We start from the raw sequence: 11,753 nt of genomic DNA, 5'->3' as shown, positions 1-11,753 counted from the left end.
GCGCCGGACCGGCTGGAGGTGAGGGGGGAGCGGGTGGAGTCAGGGCCACCCTGGGCGCCGGGAAGGAGTTGGGTGGATGCAGCTCCGCCCCTGCTAGTGTCATGAGAGGGATGCTGATGACCCGCCCTGGGAACGAGTTACCAGTGACCCAGGGCTGGGGCAGCAGGGGGGTGCAGGTGTGGGGGGAAGAGCCCAGGACTGGGGCAGCAGGGATGTGTGTGGGGGAGCCCAGCGCTGGGGTGGGGGGCAGCCAAAATGTTTTTTGCTTGGGGTGGCAAAAAACCTAGAGCCGGCCCTGTCCAGGGGCCTGGCCCGGGTTGGGGAAAGAGAGCAGCATGGAAGGAGTTAACAATAAATCAAGGCTGGCGGGCTGCTGACAAACTCAGGTCTTTCTTTTCCTAGCGTGACAGCCGAGAAGCTGATTAGACACGGTGTGCATGGTACCGGGTCCCCAAAACACGCCAAGGCTTCCCTTCCTTTATTGTTATCATTTATTATTTGTACAGCAGTCGCACCTAGGAACCAGAGTCACGGACCAGGGCTCCAGCTGTTTTGTATGTACAATTCATGCCTTCTGCTTTGCTGTACAACAGTAAAGGGTAGCTCACATAACACACATGCTCCCGACAACAGCGACAAAGCATGTGTGTCTGCCAAAAGCTGTGTCTCTGGCACACAAACACACATGCACGGATAGGCACTTGATGGAGCAACAAATGCATCAGCCGAGCAGTGCGTCCTTCTCAGAGGCACACACACACACACACACACACACACACACACACACACACACACACACACACACACACACACACACACACACACACACACAGAGTTTCTGATTCTTAATTAACAGCAGGAACGAAGCGCTTGCCAGGGAGGCATCTGCAGCCAGCTATAAGCGTGCGAGAGAGAGCTGAGCGTGAAGCTGGGGCCTGTGGTTAGCATCCTAGCCGCAGTGGGGAAGCGCCAGGATTCTGTCAGGCTGAAGGCCTCCTCCCCACGCCTCACAGCCCGTTCCTCAGAAGGACGCAGAGGACGCTGGCGGTAAGCCCTGCTGCCATGGTGGCGTAGCTGCTGCCCACGCTGCCCGCCCCGCTGCGGTTGCAGAGGTCGGTACTGCAGCAGGAAACGTTCTGCTTTCCCACGGTGAAGTCCTGGAAGCTCGACTCGCACGACGCAGCGCACTCCTTGTTGATGACACTGAAAAGGCCCACGACGTCTGGAAGGAAGACAAAATGGTTTCATTTCAGGCGGGGGGCCGTGGAAAGGGTCTGCTTGGATTGCTTGCCACTGCCCCTCCCCCTGACATCAGTCCCTGCCCCGTGCATGCCCCAGAAGTACTCTCCCACCCCACCAGGGTCACCCAGAAGGAGGTGGGGGCAAAAAGGGTAGCTTGCCCTGGACCCCCTACCGGAGAGGCCCCTCAACCTGAGTGGTGGTGTGACCTGGTGCATGGCGTTACACCACTACTCGGGTTTGGCCCAGCCGTCCCATCTGTTATGATGGAGGAGGTGCCGGGCCAAATCTGAGCGAGTGGCACTGCAACCTGGTCCATGGGGCCGCAGCACCACTTAGGTTTGGGGGTCCGGTGACAGAGGGGTGGCTGGGCCAAACCTGACTGGCACGGAAACCCCCATGCACCAGTTTGCAACACCTGGAACTGGAAGCCAGGCCCAGCCCCCAGGACAGGGGCTGCTGCACGGGGTGTGTGTGTGTGGCAGGATCACACTCTCTCCCAGGCAGAGTAGAATATGGGACTTGGGGGCCTGGCCCAGGAGGGGAGCTGGGATGGAGACAGGGGTGCTCTTCTCACCTTGACGGAGGGGAAGACTGGGATTGTGGGGCCCCCTTGCTGGGTGGGGGCTCTGCGGTGGGTGCTGTTCAGTTAGCCCCTCCCCTCACCCACAGACATAAAAGGATCCTGAAGAAGGTGAGGCTAATTCTCTCCCAGAACAGAAACAGCCTGGAGGGCTGTTCTGTTTCCTTGTAGCCTGTTTTCCACTCTCACTTAAGGCCTGAAGGCCTCTAACTACAGGGGTGGAGCAGGCGCCCTGCTATAGGTCTCTATTCACAAGAGGCATAGGTAGGGTGACCAGACAGCAAGTGTGAAAAATCAGGACGGGGGTGAGGGGTAATAGGAGCCTGTATAAGAAAAAGACCCCAAAATTGGGACTGTCCCTATAAAATCAGGACATCTGGTCACCCTAGGCATAGGTGCTAGAACTAGGGGTGCAGGCGGGGCACCCCCCCCGCTTGAAGTGGTTTCCACCATGTCCGGGGTTTACAGTTTGGTTCAATGGCTCTCAGCCCCCCCCCCCCCACTGTACAAGTTGTTCGGGCCCCTCTGACAAGAGGGGGCAAGGCTGGGAGACTGAGAGCAGGAGGGCTGGGGGGAGCCGAGCACGGGGCTTGGGGAGCTGGGCTGGTCTAGGGAGGGGAAGGGAAGTGGCAGCAGGGGGCCGAGGAGGGGTGCTAGCAGTGTGGAAATCACTTGATTTTGTGTTTCTTTCTCCCTCTCTGTAATGGTGGGTTCCCCAAAAGAGATAACATGCAGTTGGTAGGTCGCCTTAGTCAAAAGTTTGGGGACCACTGCACGGGGGATTCCAAATAGGGCGACCAGCCGTCTCGTTTTTAAAGGGACAGTCCCGTTTTTGGGGACTTTTTCGTATATAGGTGCCTATTACCCCGCACCCCCTGTCCCGTTTTTTCACAGTTGCTAGCTGGTAACCCTAATTCTAAAACACTACCACAGCCAAGTCGCACTGAATTGAATCAGCCGAGGCAATTCATAACTGCGACCACAAGAAGGAGCCTACGCAAAGGAGTGACAAAGAGAAGTTCAAGGCCCGTGGACGGTGTGAGGCCGGTAGCGGCCCCCGACGCGCCGGGACCGGGTCTTCTTGGAGTCGGGTTGCTTGGGAATGCAGCCCAAAGCTGGTGGTAAACTCCATCTAAGGCTAAATACTGGCACGAGACCGATAGTCAACAAGTACCGTAAGGGAAAGTTGAAAAGAACTTTGAAGAAAGAGAAGGGAAAGAACATAAAGCAGGTTGCATTTCTTGGAGGAACTGGCTTGTAAACAAGTCCCGTTTAATTGGGCGTTTGCTTGAATCATAGTATAACAAACCCTTTGCCTTTCTATAGCACACTTAGCCAAGGATTCCAACGCATTATTATTATAACTCCAGAGACCCCGTGCAGGGTTCGGCGCCCCACTGTGGCAAGCACTGTACGACCACAGAGCCTGAGACAGTCCTGCTCCTCTGTTATAAACGCGGCTAGCTTCACAACATCCCTGTGAGTTAATGGAGTATTGGTGTCCCCATTTTACAGATGGGAGAGTGGAGTAATACAGGGGCTAAAGCAATTTGCCCAGAGACACACAGGGGATCAAATTCAGAGCTGAACACTATAAGCTGATGTAACAAACTTTTTCTTGGCCCTTCAGTGTGGAAGTTACATAAGCTCAGACTTCCCTACACATAGGTGCATTGGTGAAAGTGGGTCTAAGAGAGTTTAAGACGGGGCAGGCAAACTTTTTGGCCTGAGGGCTGCATCGGGTTTCGTAAATTGTATGGAGGGCCGGTTAGGGGAGGGGGTCGTGGCCTGGCCCCCACCTCCTATCTGCCCCCCCGGGACTCCTGCCCCATCCAACCCTCCCTGTTCCCTGATGGCACCCCCGGGACTCCTGCCCCATCCACATACCCCCGCTCCCTGTCCTCTGACCACCCCCGGATCCCCGCCACCCCATCCAACCCCTCCTCTCATTCCTGACGGTCCCCCCCGGGACCCCTGCCGCATCCAACCACCCCTTCTCCCTGCCCCTGACTGCCCCCTGCCGCCCCATCCAACCGCCCTCCTTCCTGGCTGCCCCCCCGGGACTCCTGCCCCATCCACACACCCCGCTCCCTGCCTCCTGAGAGGTGGTGGCTAGGTGGATGGAAGAATTCTTCCATCAGCCAGCGCTGTCTACACCAGGGCTTAGGTCGGTATAGCTACGTCTCCCAGAGGCACTGGAACCCTTTTGATAGTGGGGGTGCTGAAAGCCAGCTAACGAAACTGTAAACTATGTCTTCAAAAGCAATGTGGAAAAGCGCAATTCCCGCTCACACCACCTGGGTGCAGCGCAGCTCTGGGATTTTCAAGAATTGCGATATAATGCTTGCTTCGTTCTGACAGCACCAGCAAACTTTTAAACCTGGGGATGCTGCGGCACCTGCCGCACCCCTAGTTCCCGTGCCTGTGCTCAGAGGCGTGGTGTTTTCACGCCCTCGGGAAACGTAGCTAGGCCGATGTAAGCTCCCAGGGTAGACCAGCTCTAAGTGAAGTCCTCACTACCAAATCTGGCCTGGTGAGTTAATGGAAGAGACAGCAATACAGAACTCATGAGTCCCTGTTCTAACCACTAAACCATACAGCCTTCCTGTCTAACCCAGGGAAGTTGTGTGTGAAAGAAAGAGTTAACAGAGGATATTAGTGTTCCTCCAACCGGTAATTTCTAAAGCTAGAATTGCTTTCAGTGTCCCTGGGCGTCCTACCCATTGACGTCAATGGAGCAGTGCTGGTTTATACCAGCTGAGGATCTGGCCCAGAGACTTCCAGACAGGCAGAGAGGGGTACACCCTAATGGGTTGGGTTTCACAATATAAATATAACACCACCCTCTTCTTCTGGGCACTGGGGAAGAAGTGGTTTCTGCAGAGAGGCTGCTGCAGGAAAACAGTGTACACCATACGCACTACGCATCCCTGTTAGCTTTCTGCCTTCCGTGAATAAAGTGAAAGCCCTTGGCCCCCACTCATTCCCAGTCAGCATTTCTTCTCCTGTAGCACACTGTGCCGTTAAGAGACCCAGCCCCTGGACAGGGATCTCGGAAAGGCTGCAATGGAAGGGGATCTGTTCGCACATCCTAGGGGGATGTCTGTGTGTTAGCCCCTTCAGTGTCTGATACCAAACTGGGACTTTGCCTTACTGATCACATCCGTCTTGCATGCTTGTGAGTTGTTGGCACACGTCACCGCCGTCTGACATTTGGAGTTGCTGAGCTGCGTCTTGCACGTGTAACATTTCAAAGAACCACCTGCAGGAGAGGAAGATGGGTTAGAAGGGAATGCAATACAGGGAGTCTCATGCGCACTACCAAGCAGACAGGGCGATTGCAGTGTCAACCGTGGCTTAAAAGACCCTCCCTCCATTTTTACCGTGGGTGACACCCCAGAGAGTTGTGTGTAGGAAGGGGGCGGGAGATGGGCAATTTTTGGAGGGGTTGGGGCAGCTTCCCTCTAAATAGTTTCAGGAATAAGGACTATCAAGGAGAGAACAGTTTATTAATGCTGATGATGATGATTGGTAAATGAGAACATGGACCATGTCTTCCAAAGTATTTGATAACACCGAGCACCATGTCATTCTGCTCCTGATTGGAGAGCAATGGTAGTAATTAACAATCGGACATCAATGTTTAATTTAACAGGGATGGATGGAGGAAGGCCCCAAAGGTGTAGACTGATCCAGTGTTCGCGTGACAGCGTTGTGACTTGTGACACCGGCTCTCTGGCAACCCCTTCCAGCACAGAGTCTGTACATACCCTTCATCTCCCTCTGGAAATGGATCCCAGTGGGTAGAATGGTCCTGGGTGAATTTAAAGGGTTCATACGCCCGGGCGTGTGTGAAGGCCCTGGGGGAGCGTGACGCAACGCCGTACATTTCTGTAGCACGGTGAAGTGCACTGAACAAAGGCAATGACGCAGGCACAGACAATCGCAGTTTAAAGCCCAGATCCTCAGTGGTGCTTAGGTGCCTATCGATGGGAGTTAGGTGCTTTAAAAAATCCAATTGCATTGTCCCTGGATGTTCAGCACTACGCTGGCTGGAATCGCTTACCTACCTCCCAGAAGTGTTGGGAGGAGAAGTGCCTGTCAGGGCAGTGCTTTTGAAAACATAACGGACTATACTGGGGCTAACCTTTATTATTCTGATTCTCCCAGCACCACCTGATGACTGTCTTGCTCTCGTGCACCTGAAATGTCCAACAGCACGGCAGGTGTGTTCGACATGAGGACTTTCAATTAACATACCTGCTTTACCCTCGATGGGGAGCTAGAAGGCTGGAGCTTCCACCTTACCAGGGCCGGCCCTAGCCCCCCACCATTTGTTAAACTTTGGAATAGTTTACTTTTTTGAGCATTGGTAGCCCATCTCACTGACTGACTGGTGGCGCCCCGCCCCTTATATACCCATGAGGGTGTGGTGACAACATTTTAGGAGGTTCGAGGAAAATGTAGTTTTCTGAAAATCTGGAAAGTTCCACGTGATTCTACAAAGGTCCAGAACATTCTAGGAGGTTAGTGAAAAATGAAGTCACATACGGAATACCCGAAATATTTTACTTCAAACGTTCTATTTTCCCTTTTGTTGCTAACAACAAAAACAGCACCCCGAGCCCGGAGCCCCCTGAGCCCAGCACCCCAGGTGGTCGCCTGCCCCTAAATCTGGCCCTGCTTAAGTCCATATGCACAAACTCTTGTGGGTTTATCTCACCGCCCCCATCTTGATGTAGCTCAGGCACTTATCTGGCCCCCACCAGCACAGTATCTGAGCACCTCGTAACCTTTAATACCCTGAGAGTACCCCATTATCTCCCTTTTACAGATGGGGAGCGGAGGCACAGAGAGGCCAAGTGATGAGTTCCAGGATGTCTGTAGCAGAGCAAAAAATGGAACCCAGGTCTAGCACCCTCATCACCAGACCATCCTTCCTCTCCGAGTGCAGAATTTCAGGGAAGTTCCATTATGCAGCTTCCCCTCCCAATCTTGGCTTTGATTCACCAGCACAACCACCCGTGGAGGGGAAGGCCAGTGGCATAAAGTTCTTCCTGCTCCCAGGCAAGGCTGGCTAGCCGGGGCGTACCCAGGAGAGATACATTGATTCAGCCAGCTCCTTAGGTGGGACACCCATGTGGCCTTCCCTGGGGGGTCCATACTCCCTTGGGTGCAGCTGTCCCCATGGGATCTGAGATGGGAATTCATTCCCCTCTCCCCACCCATGTCAAGAGGGTTACTCAAGCTCCATAACCTGTAATGGTTCTTCTGTGTAGGGGGTGGGGGGAGAGGGGGGAGAGGGTGTCAATTATACCCAGGACTAAGGAGATGACCTCCAGGATAAAATGAATCCAGGAAGCTGATCTAATCTCATGCCAACTGTGCACTGGTCCCCTTGGTTCACAGGCTCGGATCAAGGGGATCAGAGTTCCCAGATCTAGGGCAACATCCAGGCCTGACATTGTGCAGTGCGGGGTGGGTGCCTTCGGCAGGGTTCGTGGGACGAGGATGATTATTAATAACAAAGTGGCCGGAGTGCAGACTGGCTCCTGTCAGGATCAGAGCACCAGTGTGCTAGCAGCTCTACAAACAAATAAACCAAAGACCGCCCCCTGCTCAGACTCCCATGTCTCTCCCAGCTGTAACCCAGGCTCCAGAGCGCAGAGCTGTAGAATTGCACGCGCTCTGTTTGATTGCCCAGTTCATCCCCCAGAATGGCAGGATGGTTCCTATAAATAATTTGCCTAACACCCATTCCCTTGGGAGGCTGTTGCACAGCCCAAGAAGTCTGGCAGGATGCTTCTTTCAGCCTAAATTTTCCCTTGCTTATTCCATCTCAGTATTCTTAGCCAGACCCTCTTGTGCCATCTTAAACCATTCCTCTCCCACACATCTCTGTAGGCACGTCACCTGCCCCCTTTGGCTATGACTTAGAGAAGCTAGACGGTCCAGTTTTCGTTCTGTTGCTCTTCTCTAAACTCCCTCTGTCAATAAGCCCCGAGGCATCTCACTGGTTTCCAAAGTGAGGCCGCTCCAAGCAGTAAGAAAACCTGCCAGTAAACTGAAACCTCCTGTAGTATGAGGCAGGGGAAAGTCATAAAAAGAAAGATTAGAAAGGTAGTCGGGTAGTCAGATACCAGGGTAATGGAGGGAGTGTAGATAGATAGATAGATAGATAGATAGATAGTGGGGGTGTATGGGGATAGATAGATAGATAGATAGATAGATAGATAGATAGATAGATAGATAGATAGTGGGGGTGTATGGGGATAGATAGATAGATAGATAGATAGATAGATAGATAGATAGATAGATAGATAGATAGATAGATAGATGAGGGGCAGTATGGGGATAGATAGATAGAAGAGGGATGTATGGGGATAGATAGATAGATAGATAGATAGATAGATAGATAGATTCTAGAAATGAGCACTCATCTCAAATCCCAAGCAGATAAACTTCCATCAGGAATGCAGAAGACCATCTTTATCCTTATACGGACCGGTCTGCTGTCCATAAGAACATAAGAACGGTCACACTGGGTCAGACCAATGGTCCATCTAGCCCAGTGTCCTGTCTTCCGACAGTGGCCAATGCCAGGTGCTTCAGAGGGAATGAACAGAGCAGGTAATCGTCAAGTGATCAACCACCAAGTGGTCCAGGAGAATGCCAATACACTATATTTGGAGCTGGAGCCAGTGACTTCAGTAGTTCTTTCTTTGCTGCAAACACACCCTAAGGATCTCTCCAGCCACTCCCAGAGCTGTTTATCTTGGCGGTAAGGAGGTGGGTTGGGGTACGGAGGAATCTCCTGGATGTCTTACCTGGCTCTGTGCACAGGACGGCAGCCAGCAGGATGACCAGAAAAGCCTTCATCTTCAGAGGATGAGCCAAGCACAGAGAATACGGGACACCTCCTCCTGGGGTGCTTTATAGCCCGTTTCAGTTATCTCATCAACCGCAAGGGGCTGGGAGGTTTCACTGGTAAATCGCTCATTTCAGGTCCAGCTGGTTCTTTGAGTCATGGCACTGATATTTGTGATAAATGCCCCTCCTCTGTCCCCGTCATGCTGTGCTCTGAGATACTTCCCTCCACATCACCGCTCATTTCCTCATTGTCCAGCATGCTTGGGCGAATGGGTCACACCTCAACGGAGAAAAACAAAGCACCTACACTCAAGGATGGTCTTCTCTTTGTGACCCTTCCCTGGGTTGGGGAGATTTGCTGCTCAGGTGTGACTAATCTTCTGCGAGTGCTACACCCATTGTAACCAGGGACACCGGCTTTAAATTAAACACAGGCTCATTCTTTAACGAATTTTCCAGGTGTCTCCACAATAGCTCAGAGTCACGCCTCTCTAAGCCCACGTGCATGATGCAAGCTGTCTCCTGGGCTCTTTGCAGAACATTGGAGGGGAATGAAATTTCATTCACGTTTCCTAGGGGCAATTCCCGAAGTCTCTGGTTTCTCCACAGGTGGCCAATGCCCAGTCTCAGAGAATAGGCGACCTCCGTGTATGATGGCACGGTGGTTCCCATTGGGAAGAAAGATGGGAGAACCTCTAGCCTCCTGAATACTAAATGGGGGACTTGCTGAGAGGAGGATATAGTTCTCAAGACACTCGGCCAATTGAACAGGGTGGCAAAGACCCCCAATCTCACCAGCAGCCAACAGGAAGTAGGGTGACCAGACAGCAAAAAGTAGGGTGACCAGACATTAAAAATCCAGGATGGGGCGAGGGGGTAATAGGAGCCTATATAAGAAAAAGCCCCAAATATCGGGACTGTCCCTGTAAAAACAGGACATCTGGTCACCCTAACAGGAAGGAAGGATAAAATCCCTGTTGTTGAAGGAGAGTAGAAATCCTGTCCTGATATCACAATGGCAGACTGATCATAGAATATCAGTTACCTCAAGAGGTCATCTAGTCTAACCCCCTGACAAATTTTTGCCCCAGATCCCTAAATGGCCCCCTCAAGGATTGAGCTCACAACCCTGGGTTTAGTAAGCTAATGCTCAAACCCCTGAGCTATCCCTCCTCCCTGATTGCTAAACCTCCTGGCACAGTCATTCTGCCCTTGCTCCAGCTGTGTCCCGGGTTCCTAGCCTGTTAGCCAGGATGGAGAGCTTTCGTATTAACTCAAATATCCAAGCGAGACACGCAATGCAGAATCAGAGAGAAGCTGGAGGAGGACAGAATGCGTAGGAGCCCCTGGGCACACGCAAAGCTGGTTAGAGGGTGGAGAGGGTTGTAAGTGCACCTCCTTGTGGCTAGGTCTGGGCATTAGCTCTCACCCCATCTAGCGCCCTGCTGTGTCCGTCCCCCTTGGCCCTCACTCATGACCTGGGGTGTGCCCTCTTCATGAGTCATCCCTCTGGCCAAGTCACGGTATAGTCCTCTCCTTCCTGGGTAACAAAGTCCCCCAGACAAGCTGTCCAGATGCCATCTCAGGCTGTCTTCTCTTCCAAGTCTAGGTCCTGTGCCACTTTCCCAGTGGCTGAGAGGGAAAGCTGCCCCCCCCTGCAACTCCGGGTTCCAGCCCAGGGACCCTCTAACTAGCAATCCAGGTCTGCTCAGTCTCAGACCCTGTTGCTGTTTCCCTGGGCTCCTTCCTATCCCTCCTCTCTATTGTCTTTCTCTGGGTTTAGCCACTGGAGATCCCTCTGCACCCCAGGGCTTACTGTCCCCCTGGATCTCCTCCGTGTCCCTATCCAAGTCTCGTTCCCTCTAGGCAGTGATTTCAGACCTTCTCCCTGCAGCCCCCTTCCTGCTCTCACTTCCTGGCTTATTCGCCTATCCTGGCTCCTCCCCCAGCTGGGCTTCCTCTGCCATTAGGCCCTGTCAGTCCCTGGTTCCCTTCCAGGTGCAGCATCTGAGGTCAATTCCTGGCCCACATTAACCTGCTCAGGGCTTGTGTGGGGTGAACACCCCATCCCGGGAGGACAGGTTGTCATCAGGGACAGGCTGCGCCAGCCAAGATGCACAAACACCAACCTGGGGTCCGGATCCTTTTTGCTCTGTGTAGGGCACCATAGAAAGTGACACTCACATTCACGTATGGCAGGCTGGAACTGACTCCAGGAGGGATGCACCAGGGCATAATCACCAGGAGTGAGACCAAGAGGGTCCCTGGCATTGCACAGGAGGGGATGTTGGTGGGTACCGGGGGACACACTAGCAAGCTGTCGGGAACGGACAGGATCAATTCTCACTTGGTACCCAGAACAGGCTCTAATTGTCCTCAATGCTCTAGCTGGAATCCTCTCTATAGTCACAGAAATAGCCACAGAATCACTAAGGGACTGATCATCTGATGTATTGTGTCCAGTTCTGGGCACCGCATTTCAAGAAAGATGTGGAGAAATTGGAGAAGGTCCAGAGAAGAGCAACAAGAATGATTAAAGGTCTTGAGAACATGACCTATGAAGGAAGGCTGAAAGAATTGGGTTTGTTTAGTTTGGAAAAGAGAAGACTGAGAGGGGACATGATAGCAGTTTTCAGGTATCTAAAAGGGTGTCATAAGGAGGAGGGAGAAAACTTGTTCACCTTAGCCTCTAAGGATAGAACAAGAAGCAATGGGCTTAAACTGCAGCAAGGGAGGTCTAGGTTGGACATTAGGAAAAAGTTCCTAACTGTCAGGGTGGTTAAACACTGGAATAAATTGCCTAAGGAGATTGTGGAATCTCCATCTCTGGAGATATTTAAGAGTAGGTTAGATAAATGTCTATCAGGGATGATCTAGACAGTATTTGGTCCTGCCATGAGGGCAGGGGACTGGACTCGATGACCCCTTCCAGTCCTAGAATCTATGAATCTATGAATCAGCAACCAAGGCTCCCGCAGGCGAGGGAAGAAGGGACCCGTGGGGGGCACTGTGGAAGCTTTTAGAAGGGCCCCAAAGAAAGGGATTAAACGTCCCCTACATA

At 52.5% G+C, this 11,753-nt stretch overlaps 1 protein-coding gene across 1 annotated transcript; it reads right to left on the bottom strand.

Moving 5' to 3' along the window:
- Positions 1-473: 473 nt before the first annotated feature.
- PSCA (prostate stem cell antigen) lies at positions 474-10,591 on the bottom strand. Its single transcript, XM_024102710.3, has 3 exons — positions 8,650-10,591; positions 4,977-5,084; positions 474-1,222 (listed from the first exon to the last, which is right to left on the bottom strand). Exons 1-3 carry the CDS (start codon positions 8,699-8,701, stop codon positions 1,008-1,010), a joined length of 375 nt encoding a protein of 124 aa, XP_023958478.2. The 5' UTR covers positions 8,702-10,591; the 3' UTR covers positions 474-1,007.
- Between the last annotated feature and the right edge of the window lie 1,162 nt (positions 10,592-11,753).

The sequence above is a fragment of the Chrysemys picta genome, chromosome 2 (assembly GCF_011386835.1).
Source record: "Chrysemys picta bellii isolate R12L10 chromosome 2, ASM1138683v2, whole genome shotgun sequence".
Lineage (NCBI taxonomy): Eukaryota > Metazoa > Chordata > Testudines > Emydidae > Chrysemys > Chrysemys picta.
This window is presented reverse-complemented; position numbering and strand designations above follow the sequence as displayed.

What these genes read in the sequence shown, in the direction of transcription:
- PSCA (XM_024102710.3), bottom strand. Translation starts at nt 8,701, where the DNA reads ATGAAGGCTTTTCTGGTCATCCTGCTGGCTGCCGTCCTGTGCACAGAG. An exon ending in CGTCCTGTGCACAGAGCCAG is followed by an intron (nt 5,085 to 8,649) that starts GTAAGACATCCA and finishes CCTCTCCTGCAG; the next exon opens with GTGGTTCTTTGAAATGTTAC. An exon ending in ATGCAAGACGGATGTGATCA is followed by an intron (nt 1,223 to 4,976) that starts GTAAGGCAAAGT and finishes TCTTCCTTCCAG; the next exon opens with ACGTCGTGGGCCTTTTCAGT.